General features: G+C 36.3%; 2 protein-coding genes and 1 long non-coding RNA gene across 7 annotated transcripts in view; 2 read left to right on the top strand and 1 right to left on the bottom strand.

Moving 5' to 3' along the window:
• Positions 1-2508: 2508 nt before the first annotated feature.
• LOC110678993 lies at positions 2509-3000 on the bottom strand. Its single transcript, XR_002502116.1, has 2 exons — positions 2692-3000; positions 2509-2624 (listed from the first exon to the last, which is right to left on the bottom strand). It is a non-coding gene; the product is annotated as an uncharacterized LOC110678993 (long non-coding RNA).
• Positions 3001-4685: 1685 nt separating this feature from the next.
• LOC110679851 (piggyBac transposable element-derived protein 1-like) overlaps positions 4686-18671 on the top strand; it is a 66795-nt gene continuing 52809 nt past the window's right edge. The window contains exons 1-4 of one of the 4 annotated variants that reach the window (XM_021855741.1): positions 4686-4771; positions 5193-5517; positions 5585-5787; positions 5849-6664. In XM_021855741.1, the coding sequence (XP_021711433.1) occupies positions 5637-5787; positions 5849-6615 (918 nt within the window). In that variant the 5' untranslated portion in view covers positions 4686-4771; positions 5193-5517; positions 5585-5636 and the 3' untranslated portion in view covers positions 6616-6664. The other 3 variants (XM_021855739.1, XM_021855742.1, XM_021855740.1) reach the window with 3 other exon arrangements.
• Positions 16169-17840, top strand: LOC110679850. 2 transcript variants are annotated; one of them, XM_021855737.1, is made up of 4 exons: positions 16169-16245; positions 16369-16693; positions 16761-16963; positions 17025-17840. In XM_021855737.1, exons 1-4 carry the CDS (start codon positions 16233-16235, stop codon positions 17789-17791), a joined length of 1308 nt encoding a protein of 435 aa, XP_021711429.1. In that variant the 5' UTR covers positions 16169-16232; the 3' UTR covers positions 17792-17840. The 2 variants fall into 2 exon arrangements, with proteins under 2 accessions (XP_021711429.1, XP_021711430.1); XM_021855738.1 differs by having other exon boundaries at positions 16761-17840.

The following is an 18671-nucleotide window of genomic DNA, read 5'->3' as shown; positions in this document are numbered from 1 at the left end:
TTACACGTAGACACGTTCTCTTTGGTGAGAGAGAAAGTGTGGCTACCCGGACTTAATCCCCGGAAGAATCAGCTACAGCCTTGAAGGATACTGAGCCTTTCAGAGCTTTTAATTATCGTTATAAAAATGCGTTCAAATTAGCTTGGTTTAGATGTTTGAAAACAAATTTTACACATTTTATGGCATTTGAGGTGCCCCGGGGAACCAGAAAAATCATATTAGGGACTGCCCGTAAATGACACACCATTTTAGGGGAAGGGGTGAGTCTAAGATTTTGTGACGAATTATGTATTAGGTATGAAAAATAGGCTACGATGGGGGAGTCGAGAATTGGCCAAAAAATACTGCGTCATATATGAACGCTGCCTTAGTTCATATTGAAGGCATTTTTCTAATAGTTCTTGCCACATTAAAGCTGATTCCAGGACACGATTGTATTTAAAAATTTGCCAGCCTACGATGGTAAAGGGCAAAATGATAAAAATAGTAAATTTTCAATCTAGGGATAATTAAAAACTGCCGTCCATTGTTTTTCGGGATTTATCGGCCCTCCCCCATCTGTCTCGCTTTTTCCAATGCCTAGCACTGCTTTTATGAACCCCCACTTCTTTCCCAAATGATAAACGTAATTTTTTAATGTTCCCTCAGATAGGCAAAATATGATTGCCGTGGTCTCCGTGCTCCAAAGATATACTGAATTTAAAAAGACACGTCAAAAAAAAAATATGTTTGACTTTTTTCCATATTATTTCTGTTGACAACAAATACATGGAATGCTATGATTGCTACTATAAACACACATCGGCACACCTAAAGGCACAGTAAAAAAAAACGTTGGCGCAAAATGATGCGCCAGCTTTGTGCGGAGTGACCACCCCCTTGGCTTTTATTGTTTTAACATATCACAATATTACGATAAAAGGTTAAAATACTATTAAACACTACAAGCTCATCGTACTGCAACATTATGGTTCAACTATTCTGAAACAGTTTGTGATACAGTAGATTGAACGGAAAATGGATAGTATATTGCTCAATTGACAAATTGTAAACGACAAATTTTGTTCGACAAAATCTGGATTTTTAAATTGTTACACAGCTTAGCCGCCTATTTCCCACATTGTTATTTTTGCAATCACCATTCACCCAACTGTTAAAACCAATTATGATAGGGTTAATATGCTATTCAAAATTATCTTGATATTTTTGGATACGCATGTGGAACAGTATTTAACCCCGCCTATCTCCGCCAGCAAAAGATGTTCCGACAGCGACGCCAGCGACATTCTTCTTCTATGGTTTATTATTTCTATTGTTTCACCTTAATTTTTATACACTGAAATGAATTTTATTGTAGAAACTACTGAATCCATGGTAAAATTAAGAACTACACCAAAGATTTTCAACCGACTTCATTAATCTGTTAATTCTACCAAAACATAATCAACATCACTACACAAGAAAATTTATTCTGTTGATTTAACCAGAGTTGTAGCACAGACAAACAGACGTAACACTGACGAAATTCCCATCGACCACTCATTCGTTATGTTACAAATCTCACAACCAGAGGCGCGCGCATCGTTTTTCTTTGCGTATGACATTTCTCACTACCGCCATCTGCCGGTCTTGTTGCACGAAACACCTTTTCGTGCAACATGCTCACCAGATGATGATGGTGTAAGCTGGACGATGGATTTTGAAAAAATTGTTCTAAGTGTTACGTCTGTTTGTCTGTGGTTGTAGTATTTTTGATTAGAAACATTCTTGATTTGAGAAGTTTAGCATCATACTTTTGACCACACTGTGTTGTATGGTGGGTGTCACGGATTGAAATACAATGCTTTGTAGTGGATGCTACTATGGACATAGTCAAATTTACCGCACTGCTGAGTGATCCCGCATAATCAAGAACTATATTCGTACTGTATCCCGTACTGTGCACAACAATTTGCAACAATATATCAATAATTTCGTTAAACATCAAAAATAACAATAAACCGACACTACCGAAAACGGTTTTTACAATTTGGTGAACAGTAACCGGGAAAATCACAATATGGAGAATAGGCGGTTAAGTTATGTAACCATTTAAAAACGTCGATTTCTCCGAACAAAATTTTTCGTTTACAGTTTGCCAAATGATGGATATATTGTCCACTCTTCCACACAAATCACTGTATTGGAAATAGCTATGGAATAGTTGACCTATATGATTGGAATGAAAACGGGTAATGTATGTGTAATTATTGAAATATGGTTTGTTACGGTATTTGAACCGTATGCGGTACTGTACTTAAATGTTTATATTATAAGAATTATTTTCGAACAAATTGAATAAGAAATAATTTCAACAACAAGTTTAACCTTTTTTCTGTATTTCATTATGCTATATTATTTATAAACACAAAACTTGAGCTTAAATCAGAATTTTCATTATCCGACCTGCTCGTTTCTGTTGAGCATTCAGAAGCTCGAAAATTACAAAAAATCGTCGGTCGTCTACTGGCCCTCCCGGAATGATTAAGCAAGGATCGGGATTATGGATATGATCCTGCCGAGGATTATATCTGGTGTTCTGGTGATGCTGCTGCCGGGGTACAAGTCCGTCGGTGTAACAGGAACTGCAACATAAAAGGATAGCCAGTTTTACCATTCAAATTAACAATATCAATTCTAAATTTTACTTACGATGTTGCTACGGACGTGGTTTGAAATCGTTTTTGATGCGTATTTTTCTTGTGGCCCAGGCGGTAGCCGGGTCTTCAATTCTCCTTTTGTTGAACTGAAAAAGAAAAACGTAATCAATAACGCTGTATTCATGACTTACGTTCACCAACTTACCTGTTTCCTCAAGCCGTAGGCCGCACAATGTACCATCGCTGTTTTTCTGCATCCTCGAAGGAAAAAACGGAACAAACTTTTCGTGACCGAGGTTTTGGTTGTTGTTTTTTTCACGGTCTCGAAAGAGGCACAGAAAAATGCACGCTAAAAAATAATATACTCAGTGATCAAAAACTTTCGCACAATCATCGAAAAAAATAATTATTTTTGTTTTCTCGTATTAATTTAATAAATTATGATTAACACAGTTATGCAAATGTCGACGTGTATAAAGTGCATCTGTTCGAAAAATGAAAGTATTGTTGTTACTTCACTTACTGCCAACTATATTTTTAAAAGCGTGTATCGGCGACCGTTCGCCAAACTGTTGCAATGAAGTCTTATATAGTAAAGTGCACATACATGAGTTGTTACTCATATAAAAGAACAAAACATGCCTATATTGTTCAACAATATCTACACATTATAGTGTTACGTCACTGTTTAGGATAGTTTACTTTAACAATTTTTAACAGTTCCTATCTTAAGGCTTCATATTGTTTAATAAAATAGCAACTGCTTGTGATACACTTACCATAACAGTTAAAAGAAACTTACTGTTTGGAATGAACAGCAAATTGTATTTTTCTATGCGGGATATTCACCAGATTATAGTAAACTTAACAGATTTTTGTAGTCGGTAGAAAATTGTTGGTGCAGTTCTTAATTCTACCATGGATTCGGTACACGCTTAAATAATTATATACTGAAAAGCTTAAAGGTTATACTAAAATGATATTCAATCTATTCACCCCATGGGGTGCATATTTGGGGATTAATCATGCTTAGTATAAACGATATTTATTAATCGTGATGCATATATGTCTTTCTTTTTTTATGCTGCGGTATGCTTTTGTTTACCTTCAAGATTTCAAGGAAGAATATGAAAACAAACAAAGTAAAGAAATGAAACAAAATGATAAATATTGGTTTATTAAAATAAGTCACATGATCCTTGTTATCATCTATCGCGTTATGCTAAGACACCTTCGGTAAAAACAAATTGTATCGCAAATACTGCTGCCACAAGATGAACTCATCAACTTCCTGCGATCTTCCTCGCTGATTCAAGAATCACTTGGCTCGCCCCGATGCTGGGTAATGGAGGAAACCTGGAGAAAATGGAAAATAAGTCTGATTAGTGCGCCAAGGTGATGGTTGATACGATGGTACATGTACGTTATTCCGGAACTTACCATTTGTCCGCACATGTGGAGCCTGATATTCTCGATTGGGGGGGAAAGAACTTTTCGCGACAATAATAGCAGCATTCAGTTTCGAAAGTACATACACAGTGTACATAATAGCAGCAGGCTTTCAGCTAAAGCTTATAAGCGCCACTATATACTTGAAAATCCACTAAATTCCGCGAACTTGGGAGACATCTCAAAGATGCTCCTGACTGAGAGCGAAAATAAAACAAATCTGCAACAGACAAAAACAACCAAGTCCAAAGTGTAGCATCTGTCAACGCAAATGCACCGCCAATAATAATTCTTGAAAATGCATGGGCAAGTATAAACGAATATGATTAGCAAGGATTAAAAGTCTTAAATGTGGTAGATGTAATAATTAGTACTCTAACTAGTTTTTTCATATCTCTCCGTGTAGATTATACAACAAAATTTGTTTGCGTGTATAATCGAAATCCAATTTCCAGTGTGCGCCGCTAGATGACAGCTCCTGTTCTGTACGCCAAGTATGCCCTATAGTTTGCTTGACAGTTCGGTGCCGTCGTTTGTCGTGTGTGCATGGAAAAAGTGGAAAAAATGACGACGATCTAGCAATTTAGGCGTTTTATTCGCAGTATTCTACCAATTGGAAGCATAAATTATAACTGTTACTAGTGTGTTAACTGTGCATTTAGTAAAGCTAATAGCTAGAGAAGGTAAGTTTAGTATAGGGAGGAAATTTGAAGAATTTTCCGTCGTTCATGTTACGATCTCTGACGTCCAGCCCAAATTTTGGTTTTATGCTGTTTTTGCAATATTTTCCGGTTTTATCTAATCAAATATTGACTGTCAAGCGCAAAACTCAAGACGATCGAAGCGCCATCTCCGTTTTGACATATGAACTATGTTGGAGGGGATCTTTGTTTATTTCGTACCAAGTGCATATCAGTAGTGAAAAGTATTTTCATTTTTATTAACGAATTACGGAGATAACATCGATAATGCAGCAATCAGGTAATGATAAAAAACATGTTTTATCGATTAGTTCAAACATTCTTTGTTTGTATGTAGTTTTCACCCATATATTTGAGATCCGGATTCAAATCGTGAATAAGAGGTTATGAATTATACTTTCAGATTTGAAAAAGTGCGCCCCGGATGTCGAGCTTGAAGTAACCATAGTGGATATTCTGGATTATGTGGGCGAATCTGTGCGGCCGATCAAAGAAGGTTATGCTGTATATGCCGCAAATCATGTAATCTGCATCGGGTACCGCCAGCAAGATGCAGTAAATACGGAAGTCACTGGTTACGTGACTCAGACCTCGCATCCTGGATTGGCTCCACATGAAGTGTTCTTGAAGCTGCAACAGGACATTTCTAAATGGACACTGAAATGTTCTTGCAAAGCTGGAACAGCTAAATGCAAGCATATTGTTGCATGTTTGCTCCATATAGAGAAGTAAGTACCGTTGTGGGATACAATTAAAACGCCTTCATATAACTAATCAATTTCAAATCCTTAACAGACACCCAAAACTCGAATACCTTTCATGTACAGACGTGAAACAAGCATGGGGTATGACCAAATCGAGGAAACCGGTGCCTTGGAGGGCAAAGCGAATCAAGGACCTATGCTGCGTGACTCAACCATATGGCCTTCCTTGCTCTGTTTCAAACAGTCAAACCGAGGAGGAAATTTTGTCCACGTCGTTCAACCGAATTTTATCAGGTAAAAACAAATGTAGTAAATTACTCAAAATGTATACTGATATCATCTAAATGTGTTTCAGTTTCGAAACAATCAGCAATCTTCAAACATATTGAAGGGCGTTTTTTGAACGAGCTCAAAACGTATCCTAATCGAGCCTTGCAGAATTCAGTTGAAGGTGACGAATTGAATATCTACATCACTGAAGAAGAACTCACACGATGCCTGAACCTGAACTTGTCCAAAATTTATGTTCAGGATTGTAATATGAGTTCATTCGAACAATCGGAATATTATAAAAATTACGTTAATGTTGATATCACTAAGGTAATAAGAATTGCATTGGAAACACGTGACCAATCAACCAATGACTGGAAAATTCACCGTACCAAGAGAATTACGGCAAGTTCGGCTTACAAATTATTCACCTATCTTAAAAATAAAAACCCAGATTGGGGTAAAAAAATTGAGCAATATTGGGATATAAAAGGAATAAATGTTAAAGCCACTAAGTATGGAAAGGACACCGAACAACTTGCATATGACTGCTACAAGAAAAATCGTAATCCTCTTGTGAAAAAATGTGGCTTGGTGGTTCACCCCAATGAGTGTTGGATAGCTGGCTCTCCAGATGGCGTCGACGTTTATTCTCAGGTGCTGCTTGAAATCAAATGTCCAGGCAACGAAGAAATGTCGTTAGCGGACCTCTTGGACTCTGCTGCTGTTAGACGATATATCAAAAATTCTACCACATCAGATATTAAATTGTCCGAGCAGCATATGTACTATTGTCAAATTCAGATAAACATGTGGATATTGAATTGTATTACATGCGACTTCATCATATAGGGTAGATGTACCAGTTATGGACATAGTGGTTCCCTATTTCGCCATACGGGATTACTTGAATGTTTTCACATTTTGAAAAATTTTTTGGGTTGTAGTAGTAAGATTTTAGATATATCTTGATGTTTAAACATTGAAAAAGATTTAAAATGTGAAAGTGATCGGAATTTTACGTATGGCCAAATAGGGAACCACTATGGCCATAACTGGTACACTTTCCCTACTCTAAAAAAGATGATGATTTTATAGTAATCGAAGTTCCGTTTGACAAAAGCTTCACACAAAATATGATAAATGAATTGAAAAAACTGTACTTTAACCGTATGCTGTCACAATTAGTTAAGAATAATGTGTAAATTATGCTGAGAGTAAATATGGTTTGTTTTGCGAATAACTTATTTCTAAAATAAAGAAATCATCAACTAATGGAAATCTTTATTAAGTTTCAGTATTTATAGTGATGGTAAAGAATACAATTGACAATTATATATGTTTATAATGTATATTTTTTATGACAAGGACCTAACCAGGATTGATCTTCTTGGCATACTTTCCTATTTATCTCAAATTCGGTGTAAATATTTCGCTCACTTCTTGATTTTATTTGGTTCTTCACTTGGTTTATGTTTAATTATTCAAATTTTTACAGGATTATTCCCAGTAATACATACATACAGAGCTGGTAGGCAAATATCTCTATTCTTAATGAGGACTCTAAAGTAACTTTTCTCCTCGGTGCAAAAATAACTTCTCCTTGGTGCAAAATTATAGAAACTCTAGAGGTACGCATCTCTCATGTGATAAAAGTAAACAGACCCTTAAGGGACTTTTTTCAGATGTAGTAGGTTCCCGGTGACCACAGTGACCAAATTCGGATCTCCCTTAGTGTTTCTATAACTAGATAGGTGTGTCTTTCATTTAAGCGAAACAGAAATGAAAACGGTTAACCCACTAGTTTTTGCTACTTTTTAAAATTTACGATTTCAATTTGTAACTTTTCGTTAGGGACTAAGTAGGGCGAGGGTGGCAATAGAAGCCACACCTTAAATTTTCAAGGACAGAAATATGGAGTACCAGACAACCGTTCATGCTGAAAACATGGTCGATTGGTCACTCACTAGAGTTGACCAATTGATCAAATTCAGTGCGAACGGATATGGTTCTCCAGATTTGTACTTTTGAAAATTTGAGGCTTTGCTTCGATCCATCTTTGACTTAAGTCTTTATAGTTTTACTAGAATTTATTTATTTTTATTTATAGTGTTACAGCTCATCGAGTTATGGAGAATTGAGTGCAGATGCATTCAATTGAAGTGTTCTCGGTTGTCAAATATTAACTCAGCATCAGAGACTATATAAGTGGGTCGCTGTTCAGGTTAATCTACAGTAAATCTAAGATAAACATTTTTATATGGAGAGGTTTGCTGATGAAAAAAACAATGGTTGAAATTTTAGAAATGGTTTTATTTAAGGAAAATGTCGGATTATCATGCGCTTTTGACGGTTTCAAATTTTTGGACATCCTGTGCATATTCATATTTATGTTCTACTAAAACTTGCATAAGTCAAAAACGAAACATAATTGAAACCTGATGCATAGTTGGGTGGGTTCTGAAGAACTTCCTTAAAACTTATCATCACGTAGTACTGGATTTGTTAAATTTACAATACCGCAAATTGTATCCATAATATCATCAATATGACCAAGCGTTGCTGCATTTACCGTACAGTTCAGAATGCCGAATAATTTTATTCTTTGAATCACACGTTCTACGTGTATGCGTGCCCTAGCAATCGCTTCATTTCTGCTCGCTTCGACCGCTGATAAGCGCTCTCCACGCAGAAATGGAGGCATGTGCAATTTAATACATTTGATTGAGCATTCTTTTTCGATAGACACTCCTTTGTCGACCATAATTTCATCAACATGCGGTACCATTCGATCAATGATCTTTTCTTCATTAAAAATCATTTTATCTGAAGATTTTCCAGAGTATCCTCTGCTGATGAATGTTATTAAGCCAGCTGGAGATACGCCGACTAAAAACTTAACAGTTCGTCTTGATTTATAGTTTGAATAACAGGCGATTCGACAGTTCAAGCACTTCAATGAGCATATTGGAATTTCAGTGGCATCCAAAATAACTGTTACGTTAGGGAAATGCTCCCGGAAACATAACGGTATATTTTTCTTCAACTCGTCTCTAGTCGGCCAATATACGAACCGCTTCATTATTCGTGCGAGCACCTGAATGGTGGCCGAGAAATAATGAGAAACGGTTACACCACTGATTCGGAACAAAGTTCCGAGTGCTTCAAATGATATATTCTGTTTTAACTTTGCAAGAGTTAAAATAACACGATCTGTCGCGTGCATTTTAAACTTTCTTGGGAACAAGCTACTTTCTAAAGAACGATACGCTAGGCAGATTTCTTCGAGTTGCACTATGGTGGGGATGCCAGTCCATACAGACACTTCCTTATCCGTAATAAGCAGATCTGATAAAATTTCCTTATGCTTCAATTTCTTACTGGCACGTTCGACAAGCTGAGAACTCATTCCGGAAGCATCCCATGCGGAATCATTGTCCTCGAGCTGTGAATCGTCTTGGGTCCGGTTATTAATCGAAAGCGACTGCTTCGTAGTTTTTGCAGGGGAACATTCCACATATGCTTCTTCTTCTTCTACCTTATTTTCTTTTGTTCGTTGAGTACTCATTCTGATCATTTCCAACCCGAAAGCGTTTCCACCTAGCCGGGAATCATCTTGTGTTTCATTATCGATTGTAGGCACCTGCTTTTCATTATCTCCTTCCGTATTGTTTCCTGTGATAAGATGAAAGCTTCCGGAACGATCTCCATTGAGCAGCGAATCATCGTGTTTTCGACCAACGATTGAACACTGCTGCTTCGCAATATCATTCACATCCTGATTCACATTATAAATCATTCCCACATTTGAAGAGGCAAAGTCGGTAGCATGAGATGTCGAATCCTTATCTGTCTCTACTTTCGCTTTTGAAGAACGGATATCTTCATTGTTTGCTTCATGATCCACAGAAGAAGTGTGATCATTGTCATCATCGTACCTTTCGGTAGTAGTACATGAACTTGTCGATAAATTCGTCGAAGTGTTCGTTGAAGATGAGTCATTTTCAAAGAGATGCTTCGATGGTACAGCGGTTGTCTTTAGGCGCCTACGACCTGTAATCAAAAATTTTTTACATTTGTATGACGAAAATAAGCTTTTACTTACCTGGAAGATAGTCTGTCGCAACAAAGTGATTACTGCAAATCGTTGAATTTTTCGAGGGAATTTTTCGACACTTAATTGCATTTAGCCAAAGACGGTACTGATTTTCGGTTGGTTTTGGAAATTTGTGAAGAGATGTATCTTTGCTTGCTCTTGAACAACAGCCAGGGATGAAACAAATCTTGTTGCTTTTAGGTGGCATGCTATACCATGCACAGTAGTTGTGGTCGCACAGATAAGTGGGAGGACGCTTCATCCTTTGGACTCGTTTTTTGGATTTCACTATTTTGGGGACCTTTTTAGACGGAACAGCAGAAGGTTTCAGGTACACACTTTCCACTGAAATTAAAAAAAATAATAAATAAACAAATTAGTTTTTTGTTTTTCAAATGTGTTGATCAATTTGTGAAAATTGTCTTTTCACCTGCCGCAAGCTGTGACATATTAAAAATTCACGTTTAATGTTAAATTACGTTCATCCAAATTTTGATCAACGTTTGAAGTCCAACTAAAAATCTTCTGCAAAAGATCCTACCAGACATCTTTTGAAGGTATTATCAACAGTTCACACGGGTCTTGCAATAAATCTGACAATAATTTGTTATAAACCCCTAGAAGTTATTGCCAATCATCTTTAAGTTCTTAGATGAAATGAATTCGTTCAGGAATAGGTACTTCAAGGAATTTGATAAAGGACAACTCCACATATTGGAGTCTAGCAATGCCTTCTAGGATTCCTCTTAATTTTCCACTACACATTATTACTTAGATTCTTCAAAAAATTTCTCATCGAGCTCTCAGCAATATCTCAAGATAGTTTTCTGCCTCAGCTTTTTTTTTCAAGAAAAATTTCAACCCTGAACTTGCAATTGAAGTTTACTATATTTGAGGGGCTTAAACGCAAAGGAGTGTAAGTGACATTTTGGTCGGTTTTGAGTTGGCCATATTTTTAGTCGATTTTTCCACTCAACAGAAAATAAAAGGGTGTTATACTTTCAGTAGTTACCATAATACTAAGAAAGCTTTTCGTCCTTACAGACCTCTTTCTAGAGAAACCTAAAAGGAATTAAAAAGAGGCCGAAAAAAGACTAAGCATGGACTAAAAAAACAATACGAAACCTAATAGGAACCATGAGATAAGAGTATTATTCTTCATAGCATCGAAACATACATTACTCTGAGATCAAAAAAATGTTTTTTTTTTGAAAATTTTTCGTGCCATTACGACAAGGAATTTCAACAGAAATATATTAATATGCTATTATATGCCCAAATGATTGAATATTACTCCGGAAATTTCTCAAAGGTTGGAAAATAATCAATATTTGATTGATTATTTTCCACAGAATTTCACCACTAATTTTCTTGTTTAAAGGTATCAATTAATCCAAGCCATAATTGGCTTGTTTAAAGGTATCCAGTTTTTTTTACATATTCTGATTCTTAATTAAAAATTGAACCAGGATACAAAGTTTCATAATTTTCCATGAACACGTTTGAAATTAGTATGGAAATCACTTATGGTGATGCAAACTTTACTACGGGACGAACTGTTATTATGTAAATTGAAATGTCATTGAATCTACGTATTGAAATCTTCATTTATAAAATTATGATATAGGATCGCAATAAAATTGTGATTTACTTATCAAGCTACAGAAACCTCCCCTTTGAGACATTTTTCAAGAAAGCCCTAACTCTTCAAAGATTTTATCCAGAGATGACTCCAACGATTTTCCTAGGACATTCTCCAAGATTCCCAGTCAAAACATCTTCTGAAATTCACTCAATAACTTAGCCCCAGAGATTCTATCAAAGACTTCTACAAAAAATCCTCCAGTAATTCTTTGAGATTTTCTCAAGTAAGTTATATTTTTTCAGGAATTCTTCTAGGAATGTCTCCAGGGAAATGCCAAAAAAATGTTTCTGCAAAATAAATCCGTGAGCTGTTTGTAAGGAAAATCCTAGAGTAACCTTTGATAAAACTTGTGTAGGTTTTAAAGTCAACCCTAATGAACAAGGATCGCTTAAATACCTCCTGGATCATTAAGGGAGTTTTAAAATATTTTCTAGATAATTTGTTAAGATAAGCGAAGAAAAATTAATCGAATCTCGGGATAGTATTCCACAAGATTTTCTGGAGAAATGTCTCTAAAAACATTGGACAGAATTTTCATAGAAATTTGTGTAGGATGGAGGAATTGCTGTAGTGCAAATATTTTATTAATCTTTTAAAATTGCATGGGATATTTTTTGAGAATTTTTTGGTGAATTTGCATGAGTGGATGATATGTTGGAAAATTTCATGAAATAATATAAATTTGTTCGAAGAAACTATCAGGGAATTTTGGATTTCTGGGAAGAAACGTGTATGAATTTTTGAAGGAATCAACATGAAAATGTAGGATTCATTGGAAAAAACAAAATCCTTAAGCTATTTTTTTCAAACACTCTGGAATATATCTTTGTGGAATTTCTCGGAAGAAATACTTTAGAAATCATTGGAAGATTTACTAGAGTAACTACTGGATAATTTGGTTGAAGGATTTGTGAAAAAATATCTGGAGGAATTTTCTAAGATAGTTTTGGAAAAAATAAAAGTAATACCTGAGGAAATATCTTTGGAGATAGTACTTTAGAGTTCTCAAGGATTTATTTTAGCAAATTATCCTAAGCATTCTTTGAAAAATCGTTAGAAAAAATTCTGGAAGAATTGGTTAAGACATCTCTAGAAGATTTTATGGAGAGATCCATGTAAGAGACGCTAAAAGTATGCTAAATAAATTCACTATGATTATTCTTGAAGCTTTTCTTCGGGTAATCTGAGACGAAGTTCTTGAATAGCCCATTTTCCGTGCCACTGCATCTGAGTATATCAATGAAATCTCTACAAAAATGCCACTAATGATGTCCCACAAGAACATTTAGATATTCATGTATGGAATCTTAACGAAACTTTTTTTAAATGCAAGAAATTGCATCATGAAATGATTCAGTACTCCTAGCAAAAAACATAGTGGAAAGTTTGTAGGGATTCAACCTGATTATTGTCTAAGATGTCACCGTCGGGGGCCGAGATAGCCGTAGCAGTAAACGCGCAGCTATTCAGCATGACCATGCTGAGGGTCGTGGTTTCGAATCCCGCTGGTCGAGGATCTTTTCGTGAAGGAAATTTTCTCGTTTCCCAGGGACTCTATGCCCTCAGTATTGTTACAATTTCGGCTCTCATATAGCAAAATTCTAATGAAATTGCCGTTTTTCATACATATTTTGGCTCTTAACATTTTCAAAAAACTAAAAACAAATAGGGTAGGTGTACCAGTTATGGACATAATGGTTCTCTATTTCGCCATACGTGATAAATCTTTTTTTTTAATATAATCATTTTGATATCAAATATATCTTTATGTTTTAACAAAAGTATACAAAATGTGATGTTGATGTTGTGTCAATGTTGATGGTGTGTCAAAAGTATTCAAAATGTGAAAATGTTCGGAAATTCCCATATGGCTAAATAAGGAACCACTCTAGCCATAACTGGTACCCTTACCCTATGTAGACGAATTTCCGACGGTGACATCTTCTTTCTGCCATTACGTCCCAACTGGGACAAAGCCTACTTCTCAGCTTAGTGTTCTTATGAGCACTTCCACAGTTATTAGCTGTATATCGTGTGGCAGGTACGATGATACTCTATGCCCAGGGAAGTCAAGGAAATTTCCATTACGAAAAGATCCTGGACCGACCGCGATTCGAACCCAGACACCTTCAGCATGGCTTTGGTTTGCAGCCGCGAACTCTAACCACTCGGCTAAGGAAGGCCCCAACGACACAGATTCTGATAAATATATTGAGAAAATTTTCATAATTTTTGTCTGATATTCTCAAAAAAATATTTGGAAAAATCCTTAGATGTACTTTAACAGGAATCTCTAAAGAAGTTCCTCAAAAAAGATTGATGGATGAAACCCTGATAGAATTTTGGCATATCTATGACTGAGTCCAAAAAGAAAAAAAAACATTTGGAGTAATCTGCCGTGAATCGCAAGTCAGTCCCATCTGCATTTTCGTCAAAATTTAGTTGAGTTCAGTTTTCCACATATCTTCCTATGATCTTTCAGCTGCCCTAATGAGATAATAAGATTTGTTCAGAAAAAGTAGGAAAAAACAGCAAGTCAAATTGTCCCATAATGAAAAGTAACCGCATATAAGTCCCACTACAGATTTCAGCACCGTGTAAGACAAAAATGAATCGTGTTTTGATCATCTTTATATTTTTCTCAGAAAGATATCGAAGTGAGAAGCAAATTGAGATTGTTTCATTTAGTTTTAAACATGTTCCAATCCTCTAGAATTTTTTGAATATTCGTATGGAAAACGAGTTTGGAAACTTCACACCCCATTTTCTCAATGCCAACTTTTTTACAGATGGGACTGACTTGCGATTCACGGCAGTAATGTCTACAGAAATTTTTCAACGATATTCTCGGAATTGAGAAGAATCTTAATATTTTAAAATAAGTTTCTGAAATAAACATTGCCAGTTTCCTTGGAATTAATCCCTAAAGGAATTCTGAGTGCAATTCCCAAAGCAATTTAAGTGGGAATATCACAAGGAATCTGTTTAGAAATGGAAGGTATCATTAGTGGAACTCTTAGAAAAATTACATGAAAATTTTTTGCAATAGTTTACAGACGAATCTCTGCGACTTAAGCCTTGTATTTTTCAAGTTTCATATTTGATAGAATCCATAACAGGAGAAAAATCTAAAAACAAAATCCTGGAGAAATCTCCAATGGAATCCTAGACAGTTGTGCTTAATCTGCGCGGCGTGTGAGTCGAGACGTGACGTGAGAGGGCTAAGGGCCTATTCACAAATTTCATGACCCTGTAGGGAGTGGGTGGGTGTCCTTATCGGTGTTACGATATGTACAAAAACGGAAAAAACATCAATACAAAAAGCATTACAAGGGGGTGGGTCGGTGTTTATAATGACTAATTTTAGCGTTATGAAATATATGAACAAGCCCTAATGTTAATCAAATGGGAGCAAGTCGACAATTGTCATCTCATTCGACTCGTCTCATTTCACACGCCGCGCAGGATAAGCCCAATTTTCTAGGGAAATTTCTGACGGATTTCTTAAAGGAAGTTATTTTTAATGAACAGTTGGAGGAATGTAACTGACCAGGGCTAATGGCTGGACATTAAAATCCATATCAATCAAATTTCCACTGCTTTCCATCTAGAATTTTCCAAACCGTAAATGGACCCGTTACTCAGAAAACAAATTGAATGTCCTTCAAAATTTAAGGTTTCAGGGGTCATGTATAATAAGCGTTTTTGCGCGAAATTCGTGAATGGACTTGTAAGGTCGCTCACACCCTCCCTGACGAAAATCGTGGCTACGTCCATGGTGAAAATTCCACTTGCACAAGGATCACCAGCATAATGCTAATTCAATGTTACCTATTTTGAAGTCCTTCGTGCTGAAATGCCTATGACAAATCATCAACTTGGTTGTGTAATCTATGTCCAAGATCCTCTTCCACGCTTTCAGCCTGCGCGACTGAGATGGAAACTTCAACAAAAATTTTCGCATTTTGATTGGGCATCCTCTTATGCAGCACAACCCGTCTGGATCTACTTTTGTGCCCGTCTTTGGCAGGTGGAATGCTGGAACAGCGTTGGTTTTCATTATTCTTCGGCGATCTATAAGAGTAAGTTGCTACTAAGTGTAAAACAAGACAATTGTTTAGAGATTCTTACATGTTATGAAATCCTTGCTGGTGAAATGAGCCGCACAGATTTTTTCGTTTTGATTACCGGAAAGCGGTATGAATTTCGTCCATTTGTAGAAGAGTTTGCTGGTGGCCCGTGGTACGGCAAAGAACCGAGTTCCCGACTCGATTTCTTCATGCTGGCAAGCTGGTACGACGCACTTCATACTTGCTACTGCATACGTTTCAAAACTGGAAGAGAAAATTATGTCACTAGTACGATGTTTTTTGATGAAAATTATACAGATATGTTTCAGTAACAACTTTTCTTACCAGCTGGACGTATATTTTTCTGTAGATAGATGCTTGAAGTACACCAAAATTGAACTTTTATTCGCACGAAAATATTTGCCTTCGCGTTTTGACACTTGAAAATGTAAACATCACCTCCATGCACAAGCGCCCTCTGTGAGTGGGTGTCTGACGTTTGACTGTCAAGCGCAAAACTCAAGACGATCGAAGCGCCATCTCCGTTTTGACATATGAACTATGTTGGAGGGGATCTTTGTTTATTTCGTACCAAGTGCATATCAGTAGTGAAAAGTATTTTCATTTTTATTAACGAATTACGGAGATAACATCGATAATGCAGCAATCAGGTAATGATAAAAAACATGTTTTATCGATTAGTTCAAACATTCTTTGTTTGTATGTAGTTTTCACCCATATATTTGAGATCCGGATTCAAATCGTGAATAAGAGGTTATGAATTATACTTTCAGATTTGAAAAAGTGCGCCCCGGATGTCGAGCTTGAAGTAACCATAGTGGATATTCTGGATTATGTGGGCGAATCTGTGCGGCCGATCAAAGAAGGTTATGCTGTATATGCCGCAAATCATGTAATCTGCATCGGGTACCGCCAGCAAGATGCAGTAAATACGGAAGTCACTGGTTACGTGACTCAGACCTCGCATCCTGGATTGGCTCCACATGAAGTGTTCTTGAAGCTGCAACAGGACATTTCTAAATGGACACTGAAATGTTCTTGCAAAGCTGGAACAGCTAAATGCAAGCATATTGTTGCATGTTTGCTCCATATAGAGAAGTAAGTACCGTTGTGGGATACAATTAAAACGCCTTCATATAACTAATCAATTTCAAATCCTTAACAGACACCCAAAACTCGAATACCTTTCATGTACAGACGTGAAACAAGCATGGGGTATGACCAAATCGAGGAAACCGGTGCCTTGGAGGGCAAAGCGAATCAAGGACCTATGCTGCGTGACTCAACCATATGGCCTTCCTTGCTCTGTTTCAAACAGTCAAACCGAGGAGGAAATTTTGTCCACGTCGTTCAACCGAATTTTATCAGGTAAAAACAAATGTAGTAAATTACTCAAAATGTATACTGATATCATCTAAATGTGTTTCAGTTTCGAAACAATCAGCAATCTTCAAACATATTGAAGGGCGTTTTTTGAACGAGCTCAAAACGTATCCTAATCGAGCCTTGCAGAATTCAGTTGAAGGTGACGAATTGAATATCTACATCACTGAAGAAGAACTCACACGATGCCTGAACCTGAACTTGTCCAAAATTTATGTTCAGGATTGTAATATGAGTTCATTCGAACAATCGGAATATTATAAAAATTACGTTAATGTTGATATCACTAAGGTAATAAGAATTGCATTGGAAACACGTGACCAATCAACCAATGACTGGAAAATTCACCGTACCAAGAGAATTACGGCAAGTTCGGCTTACAAATTATTCACCTATCTTAAAAATAAAAACCCAGATTGGGGTAAAAAAATTGAGCAATATTGGGATATAAAAGGAATAAATGTTAAAGCCACTAAGTATGGAAAGGACACCGAACAACTTGCATATGACTGCTACAAGAAAAATCGTAATCCTCTTGTGAAAAAATGTGGCTTGGTGGTTCACCCCAATGAGTGTTGGATAGCTGGCTCTCCAGATGGCGTCGACGTTTATTCTCAGGTGCTGCTTGAAATCAAATGTCCAGGCAACGAAGAAATGTCGTTAGCGGACCTCTTGGACTCTGCTGCTGTTAGACGATATATCAAAAATTCTACCACATCAGATATTAAATTGTCCGAGCAGCATATGTACTATTGTCAAATTCAGATAAACATGTGGATATTGAATTGTATTACATGCGACTTCATCATATAGGGTAGATGTACCAGTTATGGACATAGTGGTTCCCTATTTCGCCATACGGGATTACTTGAATGTTTTCACATTTTGAAAAATTTTTTGGGTTGTAGTAGTAAGATTTTAGATATATCTTGATGTTTAAACATTGAAAAAGATTTAAAATGTGAAAGTGATCGGAATTTTACGTATGGCCAAATAGGGAACCACTATGGCCATAACTGGTACACTTTCCCTACTCTAAAAAAGATGATGATTTTATAGTAATCGAAGTTCCGTTTGACAAAAGCTTCACACAAAATATGATAAATGAATTGAAAAAACTGTACTTTAACCGTATGCTGTCACAATTAGTTAAGAATAATGTGTAAATTATGCTGAGAGTAAATATGGTTTGTTTTGCGAATAACTTATTTCTAAAATAAAGAAATCATCAACTAATGGAAATCTTTATTAAGTTTCAGTATTTATAGTGATGGTAAAGAATACAATTGACAATTATATATGTTTATAATGTATATTTTTTATGACAAGGACCTAACCAGGATTGATCTTCTTGGCATACTTTCCTATTTATCTCAAATTCGGTGTAAATATTTCGCTCACTTCTTGATTTTATTTGGTTCTTCACTTGGTTTATGTTTAATTATTCAAATTTTTACAGGATTATTCCCAGTAATACATACATACAGAGCTGGTAGGCAAATATCTCTATTCTTAATGAGGACTCTAAAGTAACTTTTCTCCTCGGTGCAAAAATAACTTCTCCTTGGTGCAAAATTATAGAAACTCTAGAGGTACGCATCTCTCATGTGATAAAAGTAAACAGACCCTTAAGGGACTTTTTTCAGATGTAGTAGGTTCCCGGTGACCACAGTGACCAAATTCGGATCTCCCT

This window comes from Aedes aegypti, chromosome 3 (genome assembly GCF_002204515.2).
Source record: "Aedes aegypti strain LVP_AGWG chromosome 3, AaegL5.0 Primary Assembly, whole genome shotgun sequence".
In the NCBI taxonomy this organism is placed as follows: domain Eukaryota; kingdom Metazoa; phylum Arthropoda; class Insecta; order Diptera; family Culicidae; genus Aedes; species Aedes aegypti.
The sequence above is the reverse complement of the archived record's forward strand: the minus strand, read 5'-3'. Positions and strand labels throughout refer to the sequence as shown.